Raw genomic sequence first — 23994 nt, 5'->3', positions numbered from 1 at the left:
TGATGTTGGACCTTGATCATAGACTTACAACCAATTTCTTTTAGCGGTCAGGCTGCATGTATCACCGCTGCCCTTCTCCAGGTGAATGGCACGATGAAGGAGCTGAGCCAAAACCTGTTGTTTGTTGAAAGTGCTGGATGTAAGTGCAAATTGTATTCGCATTGATAAGATTCATCTTCGGTCTCTATTGGACTAACCATGCAGTGATGTTTATTTTTTCCAATGCATTAAAATTGTATTTGTCTTCCATGTTTATAGACCCACATGAAGGAAGCCGATCAAGTGGGAAGCCTGGCGGAGGACATGCGGCGGGGGATGGCTTTAGTTGAGGCTTGCATGGAAAGCTTTCTCCGGCCCGGCGACGGTGGTGAATCTGACGTACCAACGACCACTGCTAGAGTAACTCCGACCCGCGAAAAAAGTATTGTTTCGGAGCACACACTGACACTGCTACCACCAAAATCGGGTGTGATGCTCGAAGCGAACTCCATACCTGGCTCTAGCCCCATGGTGTGTGGTCGGACGACACTATAATGCTGGGCTCTATGATCCAGTTGGATGCGGCCAAATCAATGCATCCCACCATGACAACCAGGAGCATGTTGCGGTTGGGTGGCTCTTGGGTTGACCCGCAGGATAACCGTTCAGCCAAAATGAAGGGAACTCAGTTTGCGGTAAGGGTCTTCAAGTCAATCATCTTCTACGATGAACATGTATCTAGTTAAGCTTGTTTGCATGGTTATTGGTTAACTAATGACTATTCGATTTGTTTGGTTAGGCGAGATTTGGAGATGGCATTGTGAGTTCCAGAAGTCCAGGTCGAGGCTACCATAGCCCATCCAAGATCCCTAAGTTGACCCTTTTAACTTCGGAAGAGATGAAGAAATTTGGAAAGATGAGAAGGGAACCCCGTGAGAGCACATCTCCGATGTCATCCACTACGGTCGGTGTGACGTTCCCTTCTGTAAGTCGTTCTTGACTTTGGTTGTCATGTTACCGTTACCAGACGATTTTGATTATATAAACATATGTCGGCTAACCAAGTCTAGTGTGTAATACAGTTTATTCGTGCGAAGTTCAAGATCAACAAAGGAATGAAATATTGTATCGATGAAGTCCAATCCATTGCCTACATATTTGGGGAATCCATGAACCCTAGTGAAATATTGTTCAAGAGAGGTGACATGAAGCCAGAGAGGGAAGATTTCTACTGCCTGCAGCCGGGACAAGAACCATCTGCGTATGTTATGCAGCTCATGGCATACAAAACATCATGGACCCAGTCCCAGCTTCAGCAGCGAACTGTGTGGTCACTCCCGCTACATTTCTCGGTGAGCATCCCGACTTGGTGGTTGGCTATAGTTATCAAGTTACTTATTTGTCCCAGATCTTGTTTTTCAACATTGTTGTCCATTCGACTCCAAGAATTCGTACTGGATCCAGACATAGATGACTCTCAGGTGGCTGCCTTCTTCTTTCGGGATTGGCTACCAAGACCAGCAGCACTAAGATATGTTAGCATTTTGCCTTGAAGCTTATATCCGTCTGCATTCCGAGTGTCAATTTTCTTAGCTGGAACAGGAATAACTTTCTGTATGTTTCTGGCAGATCTATGTCCAAATGGCTGACAAAGTAGATGTTACTGGAGAGGATCACTTCTACCTAGTCGTTGTGGACATCAACGGTGGGAAGATGTGGCTTATAGATTGCTATCCGACTGATGATTCAATCATAAGATGAAAATACGCTGCGAAAGCTGTGGTGAGTTTTCCTAAACCGAGAACTATAGCTGCCTACGTTACTTGCATGTTCAGGGTATCTGCATGTACTAACAATGGGATATGCTTTGGTTGTTTTTTTTTTTTTTGGGTTAGACTTTGGTGTTATCATATCTTGGATGCGATGCGTGTTGGATTTACTGGGTTCAAAAAATCCTCAATTTTTTGTTTGAATAGGTGTGTCCTGATTTGGGCAAAAAAGGAGAGCCCAATTTAGTCTACAAGAAGATAGGGTTACTATAAAACTTGATTGGGCCCACGGTATGAACCCCATTTAATTATGATGTAGTTGGTGTTACTTCTCAACTAGGTTGAGTCAATAAAACTGGACCGAAAACATGGTGACATGCTGTTTCTATAACTTTTGAAGTGGGTTGGGCCAAGTAGAGTGAGTTGGACTATCTAGAGTGAGTACAATCTAGTCAAAACGTCGTTAATGTTGCTTTGCAAAATACGGTTGGGACAATAAAAAGTAAGCCATCTTAAGTGAAATATAATTTATAAACATGGTTTGGGCCATAAAACATTATACCAGTTTACTAACCATGCATTTAGTGTTAATTTTGAGATGTATGGATTTGTTACTCTGCAGGCAAGGACTCTGGATTATATTCTGAAGGATAAATTTCCGGATCTCAATCTCCTGGGCCGCAGGCCTCCACTAGCTGAATGGAACCCCGAGTTTGTACTTGGAATCCCTAACATGGGTAACTGGTAAGGCAGTTCTTCTAGTAAATAATAGACATGTTTTTGTTGGGGTGTATACTGGCTTTAGCACCTGATACTTGTCGTTTTGTTCCAGCTACAAGGACAAGCTCTGGGTACTCCTTTGGCTTTAGATGGAGCAATACTTCACATTAAATCCAATTGGCCAAAAACGAGTACGTATCTAGTATCAATATTCCACAGTTACCTATGTACTAAAACTGCTCTTTTTTTTTTGGGGCAACGGTAACATAACTCTAATCATGTTTGTGACAACGCAGCATAACAATATCGACCTGCTGGCTGACAAAATCCGCATTGACACTGCCCTCAACTTTGCGACTGAGCACTTTAACCAAATGCGGGATGAATTTCTCCAGAGAGCTGTCATCGACTGGAATAGCAAGCGCACCATGGCTGACGTGCTACCTTGAAGGAAATTCGATGCTTTGCATAATATTTGTAGTGGCTGATTATGGTTTAATGTATTCAAATTTCTGTCAATTTTTTGCATCTAGTCTGCTAGGGTGACATATGCTCAGACTAAGTAAACTCAGTTCCTACCATTTTGAATCATGTGTTGTAGGCAATCCCATAACGTTGAAGTGTATGCCGTCGGTACTATGGAAGGCAGTAGTTCCATGTCATGGGATGCCTCCAGGCACTCTTGGTAATGTCGTGTTGCATCAAACTTTGTATTTTGCATGGTTGTATTTTTTGCTCAGTATCCACAAATGGAACTGAATTTGTTGGACACAACCCCTTCCTGAATGGCAAAATTTAAGTACTTGGCTGCACATTTTGCATTTTGATTGACAATAATGTGGTTGCATCCACTGTACCTAGTTGTAATGTTATTGGATTGTCACCTAATGAAAGTACTTTAGTCTAATGTGCTTCATCCATCTACATATACATGTTTGTGCATTTCATAATCGAGGATGTAAACTGAAGATTACATAGCCTTATAGTTAATGCTTCCTGATTTTAAATGTGTATTTCAAACTTATTAGATATTAAATTCTTTCATTAATAACTACACATAATTTGCCTCCATATTATAAAATTTATTTTCTTAAAGTTAATGTTGCCAAAAACCTTATAAATTAAATAACCTCCACACAAATATCCACTATTTTCCCAATGCAAACCCAACCCCACCCATTCGGCACCACTCCATTCTACGTATATAAATCAGGATGGATCCTGCTCTCGATAATACACATCAACAACTTATGTGTAATCACTCTTGAAGGTATATTATTTTCCATTCTTCATAAGAACCAGTATTTACAAATTTAATGTTGTGAACTAACACGGGTTGATAAATGTTAAAGGAGTTTGATGCATACAAATAATTAATTACTTGTTTATAAAATCGACATGTTGTTATATACTTATATATTATTGTCATGCAATTATTAAAAATATAATTAATTATCACAATGATGATATTCAATTCATATGTAAAATGGAAGTGATGACACAACTCCATATAATACCACCATTTTATATTGACAATCCTGTTTGAAGATGTTAAGCAATATGATTTATGAAGCTTGATACAAGTCACATTTGCATACCGTTGATTATAATGCAGTCGAAAATATGTATAAAAAGTTTTCCCAGCTGCAACATGCAAGCATGTCATTGCAAAGAGAGTGGCTGCTAAAATCTTCACACAAAAACCAAACGCCAAACCAAATCATGAATTACATATCAAAAAACTGAACTAAGCATTGAAATTTTCATTACACATCATGCATTTGTAGAAACCAAATCTTCAAATGGGAAACTCATCTTCATCAACCTGAAACGCCAAACGGCACCAGCAAATGGAGGGATTAATACCTAATTCAACAAGCTAGCAGCCATACAATAACGTGTTCTCCCAACCCTCCATCGCTGCGGCCATGCCCCTGCGCCTTTCGCTTCCGAACTCCGCATACTTCCTGGAGTCATGGCCAACTTTGCCACACTTACTGCAACATTGCACACGCTGAGTTTTCCCCTAGCAGTTAACCCTCATCGGCCGCATCCCTTATGTCTCGCCCGCAACGGATCACGAACGGATACCTTTTCTCCGCAATCAACTATGCCAACCCTTAACCGATGCTTCTCTCTCAACGCATTACTTTGGTTTTGTATCATGGATTTCAGTTCAGAGTAGTCTTCAAAGTACTGGCAGGCTAACTTGATTAACTCTCTACAATCATTTAGCAAAGCTGCGTGCATGCTCATATACACAGCATCAGGAATCTCGTCTACCTGTCCAGATGGGTCCACTGCTGCTTGCTTGGCCTTCTTCATTCATCGTTCGCATATGGTCTTCACCGGAAGCTGAGTGATGTTCAGATAAAGAAACACCCCCACCATGTGCACACAAGGAATGCCAAATGATTCCATACGCAAACATGAGCAAGTAAATTCGTCATCCGCCTCGTCCCAAGCCACACTCCAGGACTGGTCCCGGCAGTACATGGTAACCTCAAACAGGGAACACGTGCTAGTTTTCTTGCAAGATACAACTCTTACATTGCTGGACAAAAGGAGGACCTCCCGGAATAGTTCAAAAACCTCTTTGGTGTATACTGTTGCTGCGTAGCTTTCCAAGGCCTCCAACTTCGACTTAACAATGGGTTGCCCATACACAGATCTATAATCGGCGACTAGCTCTCTTCTTCTCATGAACTTGAGATAGTGCTGAAAATGCTCAATAAATTCACGTAGATTGTATCCGTTCCCAATAAATTTCCCAATTTGCATGTTCAATGCCTCATATCGAGACATCGTCTTCAGCCCAGCAAAAAATTTGCCTCTAATATACGCATTAGCCCACATATGCTTGCGTTCATACATATCTAGTATCCACAGGTTTTGTTGCAACCCAAACTCTTCCACAACATCGCTCCATAGGTTCTCAAACTCATCTACCTCTAAGTCACCCATCAGGCAAACTCGGAACTTGCAAAGAAACATGGGCCGGCCAATGCGGGCAGTCGCATTTCGTAGCAGGTGCCAACTGCACAGCCTGTGATGTGCATTTGGAAAGACAGCATTAATTGCATTCTTCATTGCCAAATCTCCATCGGTCAACATAGATTTCGGTTCTTGTCCTTTCATTGCCTCAAGAAATACTCGCAACAACCAGACATAACTTTCCTCTACTTCGTTGCTCAGAATTGCACAACTGAATACCACAGTCTGCATGTGATGATCCAAACCCAAAAATATTACAAGCAGACACTTGTACCTATTCCTCCCATAAGTTGCGTCGAACCCCAGAACATCCCCAAACACACTATAGTCATGTCGGCTAGTACCATCACACCAAAATATATTGTGCAGCCTCCTCTCCTCGTCCAATGAGAATTTCCAAAACATGTTTGCGTCATTCCTCTTTAGGCAACACAAATACTTTAAGGCACACTCCGCATCACTTGCCCCCACTCTTCTTTCATTCTCTATTGCATTGTAGATGTCTTTAATTTCAAATCCAACTGTCTCAAATCCCCCGCATTGGGTGACAAATGCACGAAATATGGTTGGCACACGCATCTCAGCTTTTCTCATCGAGTTAATTTGATGCATGTCCCCTTCCTTGATTACCCTATGAGAACGCAACAACCCCCGAAACCTTGCATCTAGCATCTCATGGTTATGTTCACCACAAAACTTATCTACGAACCAACGGCCAGTGCTTTGATCAACGTGAACCTTTATTTGTGCACCACACCCACATCGTGTAATTGGTCGAGGATCCATTTTCCTTTCTACCCGATGAATATGTTTGGCGTCTCTCTCACCTTGTCTCGAGCAAATAAAAATCTGCCATAAAATTTCTCCCTCCGATCCAATCTTTGTGCTTCTTCCAACCTTTGACCTCCGAATAGAAAACCCTTGAATCTGCGCATACTCATTGTAGAAGTCATAAGTTTTCTACAAGTCCACAAACTCAAACATCCGCATCTCCTCATACGTCAAAGAAGAAAAATCTATTCTATTAAATGACCCAATTCCGTCAACAATCATCCCGGGCTCATGTTGCTGCTCGTAATCCTCCCCATATTCAGCATATTCTTCATCCACACCAATTGTCTCACCTGTCATAACCTACCCAGCCAAAACAAGAACACTCCTGAGTCCAAATCTTACTAAACATGCACTTCACAGCAACTCATTTATCCACTATAGCAAAAAAAAAGAAACTGACACACGTTCACCTGTACTTGGGGTCGTTGTTGAATGTTCGAAGAGACTGTGTAGCTTCCTTCCATCCCCCTAGCCTGATCCTGTAACAACCACAACATTTCAATGTCCTGCGACACAGGTCACCAGCAACATCTCTAGGAATACCCCAAAAAATGGGTATCCAAATTGGTCAACAATAACCCTAAACCCTCCCCCCCCCCCCCAAAAATCTAGATCATCGACAACAGCGACTTCAACCACAAAAAAAGGTCTCGAACATAAACTGGTGCTAGAAGACCTACCTTATCAACAAGTTCTTCCATGGAGTAATTGTGGATGACCGAAATGTATTCAAATGGAAACCTCTCCGTTGCTCCGTCCGCCTTCAAGAAATGTGCCCAGCACCTTTTGTGGCAACTGTGTTTCTCTTCAGATACAAACACCTCACCTAACTCAGTTTTTAATTAAATTTGAGTTGCATTTCTTAGCAATTAATATTATAATTTCTATGCCACATCACCACCAGATAGAACCTAATGCTCAATTGCAAAATTTTCAAATGAGTCCCAAAAATTTTTATAATTCAAATTTTTAACCTGGTCCTTGATGAACCAGAAAATACTTTCCCCAACGTAGAAGCTTCCCTACTTCATGAAATGTGTAAGATTAATTTTATTTATATATAACTTTTTTTAAATTAAACCTATTAAATTAAAGGCTATTTTAAAAATAATTTGATCATTTACAATAAAAAAATTTTTAAAAATAGTTGACATAAAATTAATAAATTTTAAGAAATTTTTTTTAATAATATTTATAAAAAATTATATCAAAATCGGATATATAATTTTTTTTTAGAATATATATTTAATATTTATTTTTTTATTAATGGATTCTGAAAAGCATGGAATATATTAAACAATGTTCAATTAATGAATAAAAAAAAGGAGAATATATTTTTATTCTTTTATAACTTAAAATTATAATAAAAAATGTTATTTATTTTTTAAAATTTAGTTTTTAGTCAATTTTTTAAATATTTATTATTATTTAATTAATTTAAATACCTACTTTTACATAACTGTTGTTCAAAAAATTAAGAAAGTTACTTATTTTTTATTTTTTCTCTTCTCTAGAGATTGAACACAAATTATTAAAGAACTTAAAATTAAGAAAAATTATTATTAAACGACTCTTAATAAAAAAAAATGTTGATCCAAATAAAATCAAATGTAAATTAATTTTCAATTACCTTTTATTAATCATATTTAACATTTTTCTATTCCCTTTATTTTCAATATAACTTACCTTAATTTGATGTGATAACTGATTTTCAAATTTTTTACGACTAATTGTATTTAACATTTTCATGCCCCTATTTTCAATATCATTTATCTTAATTTGATGTTATCAAAGACTGAACATTAGTTATAAATTCATCCATATAATATAAGGACTATTCCTTTCTTCCGCAAGACAATCTTAAAGTAAATGTGAGGAACTAAAAACTTTTTATATACTCTGTTTAAATAAAAGGTTTAATTATTTGGTTGATTTTTATAGTTTCACCAAATTTTTAATTAGGTCTTTATACTTTTTTTTTAATTGGGTCTTTTTATTGTTTTTAATTTTGTAATTATGTCATTTTTATGTTAAAAATGTTAAAATTAATATAATATTTTTACCAAAATATATGCGGTCAAAGATTTAATTAAGTTTTTAATTATAAATACTTTCAATTTTAAACAAATATTCAATTAATTCTAATAATTTTTACACTAAAAAGAACTTAATTATAAAATTAAAATAGTGTAGGAATCTAATTGAAAAAAAAAAGATAAAGACCTAAACAAAAATTTAATAAAACTATAGGACCAACAGATAATTAAATCTAAATAAAATTAGACACATACCCAACACTCTAGACGTATGAGGTATAACCATGTTATAAAATGTGAATTATCATAAAATAAGAATATTAGTTAGTCATAATGTTCAACTTTAGTATTTAGGTTTATAGACAGTAAAAAATAACCATAATTTTTTTCTTAGAAAAAGTACGGGAAATTAATTTTTAATTATTTAAATTTAGTATTTAAATTTAAAATTTAAAATTAAATATTTATAATTTAGAATTTAAATTTTAAAATAAATAAAATAATTTTTAGAAAATGACTGATGTTAATTAAAAAAATTGGTTATCTAATATTATTTTTTATTTTTTTATTAGTCAAAAGTGAGAGATTAGTGATTTTGTCATTTTGATCATATAGTTATTAAATTCAGTTTGAAAAAAACGAGGAAAGGAAAAATTCAGTTCTACATATAAACTATAGAGTGATGTTGTGCAATGATCTCTTTTTCTCAAGAGTTTTCATTTCTTCATCATTTCATTCTCTGAAATAGCTTATATGAATTAGTTTATTCAGGAGAAAAAGAGAACTTAAAAGTGAGAATCAACTAATTGAAAAGGCTGCTAGGATGTAGAACATCTAGGAAAAGCCATGAGTTTTTTAGTGTGTTATTGATTGAGAAATTTGTTTTTGTATTTGGCTTGGATAGCTATTTATAACTTAAAGGTTTAATTATTCTGCAAGTTCTTATAATTTTATCGAATTTTTAATTAGATTTTTATACTTTTTTTTTAATTGGGTCTCTGTATATTATTTTTTTCAATTTAGTTCCTGTTAATGTTAAATATCAAAAACATGTTAGTAAATTGTGAAATTACTTGTATACCCTTAGGGACCTAATTTAAAAAAAAAGTATAAGAACCTAATTGAAAATTTGATAAAACTATAAATATTCAATGAAAGATATTCCTGTAATCCTATTCAATGATTCTATAACATGAAAGATATTCCTATAATCCCTTTTATTTTGTCACTATCATTCATTTGCTTATTTATATACAAATTATACCAAAAATAATTTTTTTTAACTTTTAAAATATCTTATCTTAAGAACATACAGAAAAAAAAAAGAATGGATAAAATAAAACAGAAATAGTAGTAGTAAGTATATATAAAATTTAATTTCCATCATTCAAGTATTCATTATGATTATGTAATATTTTACCTTTATGTGGATTCATAGAATATAGTTTGTGTCCTTATCATATCATGGTACATCATAAAAAACCACAAGATTATGTAATTTGTGTTATTGAAATTTGAAATCTAAAAACGAAAACCATAGAAAACATAGTTTTAATGTAATACAGATAATTTAGAAATCAGTTCTTGTGTTGCAACCTCCCACTCTCTGAACCAGCATAGGGATTAACAATAACATTGATAACGGCCGATTTTCGAAGAATTTTGAAAGAGCAAACTTGAATTCATCAGGTGTCCCAACAAGATAGTCCTTTCCACCAAAAGCTTCAATCAAAGTATGGTAGCCTGCTTTCAGAACAAAGGAAGTCGGAGTAGGATCATCTTTGTGAGGTCCATTCATCTCCTCAAAAATTTTTCGGTTACCACCATATACACTTCCATTTTTGAAAACAATCACTACCACATGTAACTAGTACTGAACCAGTGTCTAGATTGAAAAAAAAGATAAGACATATAAGGCAATACATATTTTCTCAAGTATCGACAAAAGATAAGGAAAACAAGAACAGACAACAAGATTCAGGACAACAAGATTCATTTATAATTTACTTTTATCACTACTCAGTACTCACTAGTAACTAGTAAAAAAATCTCCTAGAACTTGGAATTTTGGGTTGTGGCATAGTAATTACGCTAACTTATGTAATCCTATCTATTACAGAACTACTAGCTATGAACAGAAACATAGAAGAGCTTATGGAAGATCCTAATTTAAAACAATGGCAGTAAATATTTCTGCTAGCGTTTTACAATTTGTGGTTTGACCTTAAGTTGTTTCTATAAACATGTATTTGAGACATCCATGAATCAACAGAATCAGTCATCATATTCTCAATTTCATACACTTTTCAAAATCAGTCATCATATTCTCAATTTCATACACTAAATTCGAATCCAAAATCCCCTTCAACCGTAACAACAAGTCAATTGGGACAAGCCACTGCAGCTGCAATGCCCTGAGGCCAACCCCTATGGTCCCCCAAGTCCCTACATCCAACTAGTCATGGGCTCTATTTGAACCAACACAGCCCTACTTACATCTATAGTGTTTGCACCCTCGGACACCACTACCAGAGCCGGGCTTCAGACTCCAAGAATTGCATCTCTTATGATTCTCATTGGTGTCAAGAAATAGTAGTAATAAGTATATATAAAATTTAGTTTCCATCATTCAACAAAATAGTAGTAATAAATATATAAAATAGTAGTAATAGAGTGCTGATCTAAACATCTAAACATATAGCAGAACTTCTATACAAGCAATTTCAATTCCGATGTTCATAAACGGTCCCCTTTCAAAAACCAAGAGATTAAAATGGGACGCCAAGATGAAGAAGCAAGGTTGGAATATCATCATATCTAGAATATCATTAACTTTGTTGATCAATTAGCTGGCTACACAAAAGATAAGAAAATATAACAAACACCACAAGTAAACAGCAATTACAGTTAATTCTTAAATACTTGATATTAGTCCTTTGAAGATCTCACATGTTCTCTGACCCATCAGCCAGATAAGCTCCATAGCTCCCCACTGAATCTGAGATTAGAATAGGGCATTTCTTCAAGATTCTACCATCAGCATCGATACCTGAAGAGCAGAGCAGCAAGGTGAGGTGCGGCCAGGCAAGGAAACGCAACGGAAGTGACACACCACCAGCGCAGAGCAGACCAAGGATGACCAGCAAGGAGGAGAAATGCCACTGACTTCAGAGAACAAGCGCTGACTAGGGTTCTTTACTTTTGAGACAAAATGCTAAGGGTTAGTTTTGATATTTTAAAAAAAATAGGGTGGATTCAATTAGCAATTCTAACCTAATTAGGAGAATATTCGATTTTTGAACAGAATATTTTTTTTATCTCAAACGGTTTTGTCACGGTAGGGACTAAATTGAAAAAAAAATTAACGTCTAGAAACCCAATTGAAAAGAAAAAAAAAGTATAGGGACCTAATTGAAAATTCGGTGAAACTACAGGGACCTACAGAATAATTAAACCTAACTTAAATCAAATTATAATTAAAAATTTCATCATTGTTATGGTAGAAACGGAGATAGATTTCACTTTGAAACTGAACCAAGATATCTCGTAGTATTTATCTTTTCTGCTGCATCTATCACTCACAATATTATTAAATTTTTCATCTGCATAAAATCTCATATTTTCTATCTATATGTATATGAAATAAAGTCCAGAAAATTTTGAGAAACCTTTATTCAAATTCTCCCTCCTCTATGTAAGTGTGCACAAGTGAACCACTCCAGAGCCAGAAAGCAAAAGCAGTTAGAAGGTGTTAAACTGCCAATGACAGCTCAGCAGTCAGTTAGCAATTCAGTTAGTTAGCAACACAGTTAGTTACACTAATTAGTTGTTAAGCTGTTAGCAGCTCACACTATAAATACTTGTACTGTAACCCATGAAACTAACTAATTCTCATTTTTTCAATCTCAGAAACACACAAACACACTTTCTCTCAACTCTCAATTTCCCTTTTCTCTATTCGTGCATTTCTCATCTCACCTTCAGCATCTGATATCTCACATGTTATCAGAGCACCAGTTCTGATCCATGGACTAACCCTCTTCCAGATCGCAGAATCGCTTGGCTCCACCTATGGCTTCAATTGCCAATTTTTCTGCAACAATCAAGTTAGATGAGGACAACTACAAAGCCTGGAAGTGCCAAGCCGTTGCTTGCATCAAAGCAAATTGGTTTCAAAAATCACATCACAACAGGTTCAATGCCAAGAAAGTTCAATTCAGTAGAAGAACAAGTGACAGAAAAGGTCTCACAGGATTTTGAAGAGTGGGAGAAAAGAGATGAATGTCTTATAGCATGGATGTTATTAGCTATGGATGAATCTTTCGTAAACAAAGTGGTTAAATATGAGTATGCCTTCAAGATCTGGGAAGTCCTTGAAGAACACTTTGTAGCAAGAATGAAATCCAAGGTAAAATTGCTAAAGGCACAACTGAAGACAGTCAAGAAGCATGGATCATCAGTCTCAGAATTCATCACGAAAATCAACAAGGTAGCGAATTTCCTTTCTGCTATTGGAGCTCCTCTAACCAAAGATGAATATTTTGAATGTACACTAGGAGGACTAGATGAAGAATTTAGTGCCTTTATCACCATGGTTAATGCAAGATCCGATCACATGTCCATAAACGATTTAGAGTAATAGCTATTAGCTCAGGAAGATGTGAATGAGAGGTTTCGCAAAACTAACCCAAACATGGTGCATGCCAACTTAGCACACAAGAAACCAGATTCAAGCAAAGAAGATGTAGAATACCAAACTGAAACACCCTATGACAGCTATTCAAGAGACTATGGCAGAGGACAAAGTGGCCGAAGAGGTAGAGGAAGAAGCTTCTCCTGGTGGCAGAACAACAAACCTCAGTGCCAACTATGTGGCAGTGCTATCACAGATTTAAGCAAAACTATTAGAACCCAGAGCTCCAACACCAGAATAGTGGACCTCCACCACCCAAACTCCACAAACCTAGACGTACAGATCACAAAATCAACAAACACAGCAAGCCAACCAAAACCCCTAAGCACTGCTCACCATTCCAAGCTCAGATTCAGGATGGTACCCCAATTCAGACCACATCACATTCGAACAAATGAAACTAATCAACAGTTCAGAATATCAGGGACCTGAACAGGTGTTTGGAGGTAATAGAAAAGGTACGAGCATTGCTAATATTGGAAGGTCTATCATTCATGCATCTATGTCAAACAAAATTTTCAAACTTCAAAATTTGCTTCATGTCCCTACCATTTCCAAAAATCTAATTAGTGTATCAAAGTTTGCATTAGATAATGGAGTATTTTTTGAATTCTGGCTTTACCTGTGTGTTGTAAAATGCCAGGAATCTAAGAAGATTATACTCCAAGGCAGACTTAGGAATGGATTGTATAAATTTGATGATATCCAAATTTAAAGGCCAATCTGAAAAGTTGAAAAAGAAAAAGCAGCCAATGTTGAAAAGAGAGCTTATGCAAATGTTAGTGTCAAAAGCTTAACAAATGAAAAAGAAAAAAAAAATTCAAGTAGCCCATTGTGATATGCCAAAAGAACAAAAAGAAAAGCAAGAACAGAGTAGCACCAGTAGCTTGTAGCAGTAGGCCTGCAAATGAAAGCATGACTAGGACTAGTGTAAAAAACAGTGTCAATAAGAATGTTGCAGATACAAATGTAATCAATGCTACAGATACAAATGTAATCGCACACATTGACAGTGCAAACTTTGATACAGCTACCTCTCAACTCAATAAAAGTGCATCTTTTAGTACTCATGCTCATTCTGCTAATGATCCTTCCTTGAACTGTGTTATTAATGGAACTTTGACCAATTCTACTTGTAACTCAAGTACCAAAGTGAGCAAAGCCTGCGCCTCAAAAAATTCAAATCCCTGTACTATGATACCCAATCCACGTCCTGCACAAAAGCCTTGACCAAAATTCAAATTCCCTTTACCAAAATTCAACTAACACTAGTATTACCTGCCCACCTGCAGAAAACCCAACTCAAACCTCAAATAACCAATTGCAGAAACTCCAATTCAAACCTCAAACAACCAATACACACACCGCCAACTCCCTGGAACTGTGGCACAAACGACTTGGCCACCCCTCCTTAAAAATCACCAAAGCCATCCTGACCAATCTCCATAGTCAGCCAGCTTAGACTAATACTCCCTTCAACACATCATGTGAACCTTGCTGCATAAATAAGATCCACCAACTCCTATTTTCTCACTCTCAAAAACAACACACCACACCCTTAGAACTCATTTACTCAGACCTTTGGGGGCCAGCTCCCCTTCCTAGCAAATCTGGCTACAGATATTATGCTTGCTTCATAGATGCTTATAGCAGATACACAGGCACCTACCTGCTGCAAGCAAAGTCCCAGACCCTCTCAGCCATTTTGTCAATTCAAAACAATGATTGAGAACAAAACTGACCATAAAATCAAAGCTCTCCAAAATTGACAATGGTGGGGAATCCCTCTCAAAAGCCTTTAGCCAGTTCCTTGTAGACCAGGGAATACAACATAGACTAACTTGTCCTCACACACACCAAAAAAATGGTTGTGTCGAGCACAAACATAGGCACCTAACTGAAACCTGCCTAACCCTGCTTTCTCAAGCTTCCTTACCTCTCCCATTCTGGGATGAAGCCATCATAACAGCAACATTCCTTATCAATCGTCTACCAACTCAGGTCCTTAACTTCAAACTCCTCTAGAAGCCCTCTTCAACACCACTCCAGATTACCACTACCTAAAACCCTTTGGCTGCACATGCTACCCTCTACTACGACCTTACAACAAACACAAGTTTGATATTTTGATCACAAATCTCAAAAATGCATCTTTTTCGGATACAACCCAGACCACAAAGGCTACAAATGCCTAGCTCCATCTGGCAGGATCTACATGTCTCGAAATGTCATCTTCTGGGAGCATGAATTCCTTTATCCAACCCTGTTCACCGTCCTCTGCACCAGCTTCAACCAGACCGAACCTCACCCCACCCCATATTCACATTTTATGAAAGCCCTCCCCTGTTCCCTGCTCCCCCACCAACAAGCATAGACATAAATGATACGACTTCCACTAATATCAATGCAGTATCCAATTCATTACCAAATGCATCTGTTCAAGTCAATGATATTGTTACAACCACTAACACAATTGATTCTGTAGAATCCTATGACACTGAGCCATTGCAGGTAGCTATTGGACCTGGTGCACAATCAGCTGAGGCTTGTCCACCACCCACAACTCAGAACAATCATGCAATGCAAACTCGAAGCAAACGTGGCATTTACAAGCCCAGAGCCCTGATAGCTACCCTGGCTCCCAACAGTGAACAATGTGCAGAAAAGCCCCTACAAGCGTCTATTGAAGAAACTCTTGCCACCCCACACTGGAGAGCAGCAATGGAAGAAGAATACTCAGCCCTAATAAAGAACAACATCTGGCAATTGGTGGATCCTCCGACTCACTCAGCTCCCATAGGTTGTAAATGGGTGTTCAGAGTAAAAAAAAATCCTGAAGATAGCATCCAAAAATACAAGGCCAGGCTTGTAGCGAATGGGTTTCACCAAAAGCAAGGGGTTGATTATGACCATATATTCAGCCCCATGGTCAGGCCTTCAACGGTCAGGGTCATGTTGAGCATTGCACTTGCAAAAGGGTGGAAAATTCGCTAGTTCGACTTCAACAATGCGTTCTTAAATGGTAACCTCTATGAAGAAGTTTTTATGAAACAACCAGAAAGCTTTATATCCCTCAAAAGTCAGCAAGTTTGCAAGCTCCAAAGATCACTCTATGGACTCAAATAAGCTCCAAGGGCGTGGTTTACAAGGCTAAGTGCTTCCCTTCATCAATCTGGCTTCATAAGCACAAAATTTGATGTGTCCCTGTTCATAAGGCTCACAGCAACTCTGCCACCTACATCCTTGTCTATGTAGATGACATTCTAGTAACTGGTACCTCTGAAAGTGAAATTGCAGCAATTATGGCACAACTGCATAACACGTTCTCCTTAAAAGATCTTAGTGAAGTACACTACTTCTTTGGAATTGAAGTCTGAAAAAGCTCCATAGGGACTGTCACACTGAAGCAGAACAAATATATCAAAGAACTTCTAAAGAAAGCTGATATGAACAATGCAAAATCAACACCAACCCCTATGACCTCATCCCTGAAACTCTCTACCTTTGGTGACACTGCCTTCAACAACCCCACATTATACAGATCCGTTGTTGGTGGCCTTCAGTGTGCCACAATCACCAGACCAGAAATCTCTTTCTCTGTGAACAAAGTAGTTCAATTTCTCCATAACCCTCTTGAATCTCATTGGAAAGCTGTCAAGCGTATACACCTTACAACATGGGCTGATGTTCAACAAATTCACCAACTTCAGAATATATGGGTTTTATGACTCTGATTGGACCAGTGATGTTGATGATCAGAAGTCAACAAATGGCTATGCAATTTACCTGGGTTCAAACTTAGTGTCCTGGGCAAGCAGAAAACAAACTGCAGTCTCAAAAAGCAATACTGAAGCAGAATTCAGAGGCATCTCAGATGCAGTAACTAAGATTATCTGGCTACAAAATTTGTTGGGTGAAATCGAAGTCTCTTGCTCTACCAAACCGATAGTCTATTGTGACAATCAAAGTGTCGTTTTATTGTCAGCTAACCCAATCCTACACAATAAATCCAAATATTTTGCACTAATTTAGTCCTTTGTCAGAGATTATGCCACCAAAAAGAAAATTTTTGTATAGCATATCCCAACTCAGGATCAACTGGCAGATACATTGACAAAGCCTCTTTCAAAAGCAACTTCAAGTTTAGGGACTTATTAAGAGTGTTTGAAGCAGAACCTTAATGCAACTACTTAGAGCAACAGCAGCTGAGAAGCCCTTGGTTTCAGGGGGCATGTAAGTGTGCACAAGTGAACCACTCCAGAGTTAGTAAGCAGAAGCAGTTAGAAGCCCTTGGTTTCAGGGACATGTAAGTGTGCACAAATGAACCACTCCAAGACCAGAGAGCAAAAAGAAAGGTGTTAAGCTGCCAATGACAACTTAGCAGTCAATTAGCAATTCAGTTAGTTAGCAACTCAGTTAGTTACACTGATTAATTGTTAAGCTGTTAGCAGCTCACAGTATAAGTACTTGCATTGTAACCCACAAAACTAATTAATTCTCATTTTTTCAATGTCAGAAACACACAAACATACTTTCTCTTAATTCTCAATCTTTCTTTTCTCTATTCATGTATTTCTCATCTCACCCTTAGCATCTGATATCTCACACTCTAAACTATCTTCTTCTTTTTCTTTTTCTTTTTTCTTTTTCGGCGATGGCTAATTAATTAATCAATGAAGTGATGAATTTCTATAAAAGGCTAATTTGGATAATATATAACGTCAGTGATAATTGTAAACTTTAGATATAGTTATGAACAAAAAAAACTTTAATAGAATAAAGCTGTATTATTGCTATCTACTGCAGTTTAGCCAGTTCTTAACTTCAGAGTGAGCATTGGCTGCTATTTTTCTAAGCAAATAAAGATGCATTGAGAATGTTAACGTGTTAGAAAAAGAAAGTGCAGGGAGCAACAATTCTGAACAAGTAAACACATCATTAATTGGTAGAGCTAGCAAATCTTCACGGGTCATTTTTTTATTAACAGATTAGAGAATGTTATTAGCAAATCTTCACGGAGCTAAGCATCATTGGCTTAAACAGTTAAAGGGTCAATTTTGTAATCTGTATTTCATTCATAACCTTAAACCTTATGAATAATGATTCCATAAACCTTATGTCTTACTAACAACAACCAACACCCTGCGATAACTATGCAATTTACTGTCAGACTCTCAATCATTTTTATGTCACAAAATCACAACATAAGATAGTTTTTAATATTCATAATCTTTTTCCTACTCTTAAACAAGGATAGAATATCTTGCTATGATATGTGAACAGAGTGGTTGTGGGAAAAAGGTGTGTAACCACACACTAGCCCTTTTTCTTTCTCAACTAAAAAAAACTTTATGAGCAATATATTAAAATTTATTAGGCTCTAACACATATATTAAAAGTTTTATTGAAACAATAGATAAACCAATTTGTCTGATATAATTAATTTTCTAAGACGTAAAAAGGAATACCAATCTGTTAGAATAAAAATATTTGATATTAAATTAAAGACCAATTTAAATGTATACTCTAGCTAGAATTTAACTCACTCTATGTGGATGAGTATATAATTTATCCAGGAATGAGTGATATTTAATCATTTAGATATGTTTGATGATTAATATTCGAGATGACAAAAGTTCTTTAGGAGCAAATACAAGAACAAAATAAAAACGAAAAAAATAAGTATACCTGCTTGTAATCGAGAATAAACATTTCGGAGTTTTGATGGTAGTTCAAATGCAGTAAATGAGAATAATTTTGCTAATTTCCATCTTTCATTCATAAAATTTTAAACTAGAAACTAAGAAGTAGAAGCCCGTTTTCTCAAAGTACAATGGAAAGATGCACCATAAGCTAGGAAGGGGTAACACTGTTCACTAAGTCTACGAGTCCAATTTTATTTATTATAGATAGATTTGGCATTTTTTTACAGATTACCATGTTATAAGATGTGAGTTATCATAAATCAAAAGAATATTATTTCGAGTTAATGCTCAAAATGATTCATGAAATTGTATTCGCACCTTAATTTAGTCTTCAAATTTTTAATTTACTAAATTTGATCCCCTAAACTTAACATCCGTAACTCATGTTAGATCTATCCTGGTACTATTTTGATATTTTTGTCACAAAACCGTCAACAACATATTAAGATAGACTAACGGCTGTCATATTAGACTCCCTAATGACTATCTAATATGATAATCTAAATATTTTCTCAAATTTCTCTCTAAGAAGTTTTAAAAGCCTTAAGTAAAATTAGGGTAAGAGTTTTAAAAGTTTCCTAAAGTACAAATTGAGATTAAAAAAAAAAAGTTTTAATTACCACGTTAAAAAATCATTAACTCCATTATTTCATTTGCATTGTGATCCTAATGAGCAGAAGAGTGATGATACACACTAGATATGGACAGTTGAACTGGACTTGTCCGTTATAAGTAGACCACCAATCAGTCGAAGGATGTAGCATCTTGCATATTGACTCAATACTTCGGGTGATGCATCATGTGGCATGTTTCTCAACCACGTCTTCAGCCAAGTCAGCTTAATACAATATGACTCATACTGTGTCTGACCCTCTTGAGCTTCTCGCCGTGGAGGCATCGCTCCAAGTGCACCGATTTTTATGAGTCGCAGCCATACCATCTCTGAAAATCTCTTATGTATCCGCCAACTAGCTGTCCGTCGATGCCTAAGCCAAGATGAAAAGCGACATCTCAAAGGGTGATTGTACACTCACTCCATGGCATGTAGAACGTATGAGTTTCAGGGCGTCATCTCTCTATGAATGCATTGTCAAAAGTAGAGTCTTTGATTTGGACAACATGGGAGAAACTTGCCTCCTCCAGATAGGGGAGAAGTATGTCAGACGAACCCTCAACCAGATCTCTGTTTCTCCTAGGAAACAACACCCTCCATCTCTATTCAAATTAAATGAACTTTTAAACATAATATATTTTCGAAATATTAATCTATTAAATTATATATTCCTAAATCACATATACAAACATCTAACTTCTAACCATTCTATTCACTTAAAACATTAAGCATACTATTATTTGTCACATTCTTATAATTTAATTTTCAACATCGTATCATACAAAAAATACTTAACAAACTCTAAATGAGTCTATTATGTGCATAAGAAGGCCATATTCTTGTGATAATTTTGTTACGCCGCGGTGAGGCATAGAACTAAGTTGGTGTCTGTTCCCTATAAAGGGTAGTTTAGATGGTCCTGGTGGCAATTTTGAGTTTTGTGGCTTTGCTTTTGATCTTGAAAATATCATAAACACCACCATGAACAAGAAAAGAAAGAAGGATAAGGTTGATTGTGAAGAAAAATAGTGGAGAACAAACTTCATGGTTGGGAAGGAAGAATAGCTTTTGGTAAGATATGACAGATTATGGTACTTAAGTATATGTAGGGAAAATTAGTACAAAAACAATAGAATTTGGTTACAGAGAAAAAATTTTGTTGCTCAACATATAAAATACAAAATACAGCACAACAATTATCTACTCTAGCACACAAACTAGAGAACTCACCTCTCAACAATTTTTATCTAATTTTTTGTTGTTGGGTCAACACTTTTTTCTTTTCCTCCTCAGTACCAGTTGTTACATGTGAAAAAAGTTGATGTTAAGGAATATCTATAATTTGTTCTCTCTGACTGAAATATGAATTATGTTACTTTTGATTAATATATATAAAAGTGTAAGAATATCACAGCACACAAAGTTTGCTCCGCACATAAAAATATAAAATACAAAGTACAGCACAAAAATTACCTATTCTAGCACACAAACTAAGGAATTCACCTCTCATTTGCATATGTCTGGTTTTTTGTTGCTTGATCAACACTTTTTTCTTTTCCTCCTCAATACCAAATGTTACATGTGAAAGTGGTGGATGTTGAAGAACATCTATAACTTCTTCTTTTTGATTGAAACATGGATTATGTTAATTTTAATCAATTTATATAAAAGAGTGTAAGAAAACATCACACTATCACCGCATACAAAATTTGCTCCTCAACACGTAAAATATAAAATACAGCACAATAAATATCTACTCTAGCACACAAATTAAAGAACTCACCTCTCTACAACAATTGTCTGGTCTTCTAGTAGCCCTTAACACTTCTCTCCCTTTCTTCACCTAGGGAGTTTTCAAGATTAATAGTGTGACTATTTAAGAAAAATATATCAATATTAACATGTTAAATAGATCCACTAGTAAGACAGGTTAATTTATATGCCAGAGTTAAATATTCTTAAAGAATCATTAAGATCTTAAAAACTGTAACACAGAGAATTTGAGGAGTGCTAGGGGCTAGTAATTTTTGTGTTTTGTAACCATCAATTGGCCATCAATAGTAGTTTTAATGGTGTGAGATTACATCTAATGGTGGGAGATCACTCACTTTTCTTTTGATGGTTAAGTGCTGGCCACAAAACACAAAAGTTATTGACTCCTTAGACTTTCTCAGAGAATTTTATTAAAGAAAGGAAGAGAAATTTTGAAAGGATTTCAAATCACAAAAAAATCTTACATGTAAGAAGTAGTTGGTAAATTTTTCAATGTGAGAACTGAAACAACATTGTGATGACAAAAAATTATTGAAGACAGCACAAAAAAAATAAAAAATAAAACATAGAACAGAAACAAAAGACAACAACACATAATTAAAGTTGGAGACCACTTTAATAAAGACATAAAAAATGTCCTTTTTTTTAAAGGCGTATACACGTATCATATTATGATTGGATATTTTTATTAAACCAGTTAATAATTTATTTTTTAATAAACTATAATAAAATCGGTTTATTATAGCAACAATAATAAATCCAAATGTCTGCATTATAATTATTAGATCTAGTTTGATCCGATCAATTTACAATATCTGAATCGAATTATGTTTAAATTTTTTTATAAAAGAATAAATATATCCTTGATTTTTTATTTTTTGAACATTTAAATTCCTAATAATTTAAAAATACAAATAGGTCTCTAAAAAAAATTCTAACCCTAACCTCTTGTCCCTGTCAAAGCCCAAGCTCTCACTAATCTATCAAGCTGACCCGAAAATTAAAAAAATCTAGCCCTAACCTCTCCTTCCTCTCCCTTTTCTCACTGAAACTCGAGCTTTCATCTCTTTGCTCATTGGCTCAATCTCAAGCTCTCTCCCTCTCTCGTCTCCGGTCAAGCACTCAAGGTCCTCGTTGCTCTCCGCGTCATTAGTAGTCACCGTCTTGTCCGTCGTCACCTTCTCGGACTCAGTCGCGCTCGGACGCCTTCCCTGAGCTCGTCGTCGCCGGCAGAAGAAGCAGCTGGCAGGAGTTACTAGAGCTCGTTCTCGAGAATTCGTTGTTCAGTTTTAGTAGTTTTTGAAGGCTACGGGTAAGAGTTTCATTTTATTTACTTGCTTATGATGTGTTTGATGAAATGCCTAAACTACATGTACAGATATGCTATGCAAATTAGTTTATTATATGGAGTATTATTTTAGTGAGCTCATGGTTGTTGCTTAAACTAAAAGTTCCTTACTCTTATCATTTCCTGATCTCTTGATCTCTAGTTTTGTTGTTTGAATATGTTCATGGGTTTTTTCAATGTAATTGAATAAGTGGATTAAAGGTTGATTCCTTGTTTACCTATTTGGGTAATGTTTATAAGTTAGGTGACATGTTATATTCATATTTGAGATTTTTATAGTTTGATACATTTTTCCTGCTATATCACGCTCATTGTACTACTCTTTATGGTTTTAAATTTTAGTGTGTCAATGTTGTTATGTACTTGAGACATTTCATTTCGTTATGCATAAATGTGCTTTTATGTATAATTTCAGACTTGGTGGTGTATCCTTCATGTTTATCGCTCCTAATAATAAATTTACAATCGAGAATGTTAATGACTTATTTGCAATCAAGACATTGGTTTCTCCTTTCGTTTTTGTTTAAACGAATTTGTGTGTTTAATTTTCTATCTGCCATTAGATAACTGAAGAATGACTGTTTTGAAGCGGTATGTGCTGAGAATATTCATGTCATTGAAACACATTACAGCAAACATGGTGGATAGAAACCATGGTCATATTGTAGCAACCTACTCCATGGCGGAGCACTCCATTAACCAGTCGCTTGAGTGCGGCTGGTCCTGCAATGCGAAAGTAGCTGCTGTTGTTGGGGAGGTATTGGCCATGTGGCTCAAAGTTGAAGGACTTAAGGATGGACAAGGAAGAGGAATTCATGTCAATGTAACTAAAGAAATAGAGTAGTAGGGATTTAAGAGCCAAACCAAGGTTTGGGCTATTGTTAATGCCCTTAAAAACAATGGTGTTAAACTCAGATGAAGATGATGGTAACGATTCTTCTCCTAGCCATTCATAAAATGTCTTTTGTATATCTATAAATATATTAGAATGTTTTTGTATTCCAGTGATAATATAAGAATGTAGTGATTCTTGTACTAAGAACATCTTTGCAATATACAAATACACATATCTTCTGTTGTTATATTGATAGTAAATGTAAATAAGAATAATGTGTACTAAATACTGTCATTTTTGTCACTTAGTTCTGTATTTTGGAATATCACTTTCATTTGTCTTGCATATACTGTAGTAGCTGCATCATCCACAGAAAGTTTATGTCCAAACAAAAATAGATAATGATACCTACAAAGGAAAATATATATATATATATATATAACAGGTCCATCATACAAAGTTTCAGTGTTTATACTTTACATTGTTTATCCTGCACAACTCTAGTTTTATTGAGTCTTTCATAAAAATATGTTGGAGACAAAAATATAGAGTTGACCAGACTTATCAAGAATTAAGAAGCGAGAAGAAAAATGATGTATTTGTGAAGTTGCTAATTGATATAATATTCAAAGAGTCAGTCAAGACTGATCATGACCACGGTCTCTTGGACTTTTCTAAAGAAATCAAGAGAGCTT

General features: G+C 35.9%; 2 protein-coding genes and 2 pseudogenes across 3 annotated transcripts; 2 read left to right on the top strand and 2 right to left on the bottom strand.

Moving 5' to 3' along the window:
- Positions 1-4347: 4347 nt before the first annotated feature.
- LOC107645716 (protein FAR1-RELATED SEQUENCE 5-like) lies at positions 4348-6248 on the bottom strand (annotated as a pseudogene).
- Positions 6249-9909: 3661 nt separating this feature from the next.
- On the bottom strand, positions 9910-10918 carry LOC107645705 (2-hydroxyacyl-CoA lyase; the record flags this gene model as incomplete). The annotated part of the gene is given in 5 exon segments (XM_016349789.3): positions 9910-9992; positions 9995-10217; positions 10672-10745; positions 10748-10789; positions 10792-10918. Coding segments are annotated over 5 exon segments (549 nt in total), but the record flags the coding sequence as incomplete, so codon positions are not given.
- Positions 10919-12443: 1525 nt separating this feature from the next.
- On the top strand, positions 12444-12971 carry LOC148575661 (uncharacterized). The gene has a single exon (XM_088502480.1). It carries the CDS (start codon positions 12444-12446, stop codon positions 12969-12971), a length of 528 nt encoding a protein of 175 aa, XP_088358606.1.
- A 9077-nt stretch (positions 12972-22048) lies between these two features.
- On the top strand, positions 22049-23546 carry LOC107616437 (uncharacterized; annotated as a pseudogene). Its single transcript, XR_015902663.1, has 2 exons — positions 22049-22428; positions 23028-23546. The product of XR_015902663.1 is annotated as an uncharacterized LOC107616437 (transcript).
- Positions 23547-23994: the final 448 nt, after the last annotated feature.

This window comes from Arachis ipaensis, chromosome B1, assembly GCF_059453495.1.
Source record: "Arachis ipaensis isolate K30076 ecotype BB chromosome B1, ASM5945349v1, whole genome shotgun sequence".
NCBI lineage: Eukaryota > Viridiplantae > Streptophyta > Magnoliopsida > Fabales > Fabaceae > Arachis > Arachis ipaensis.
The sequence above is the reverse complement of the archived record's forward strand: the minus strand, read 5'-3'. Positions and strand labels throughout refer to the sequence as shown.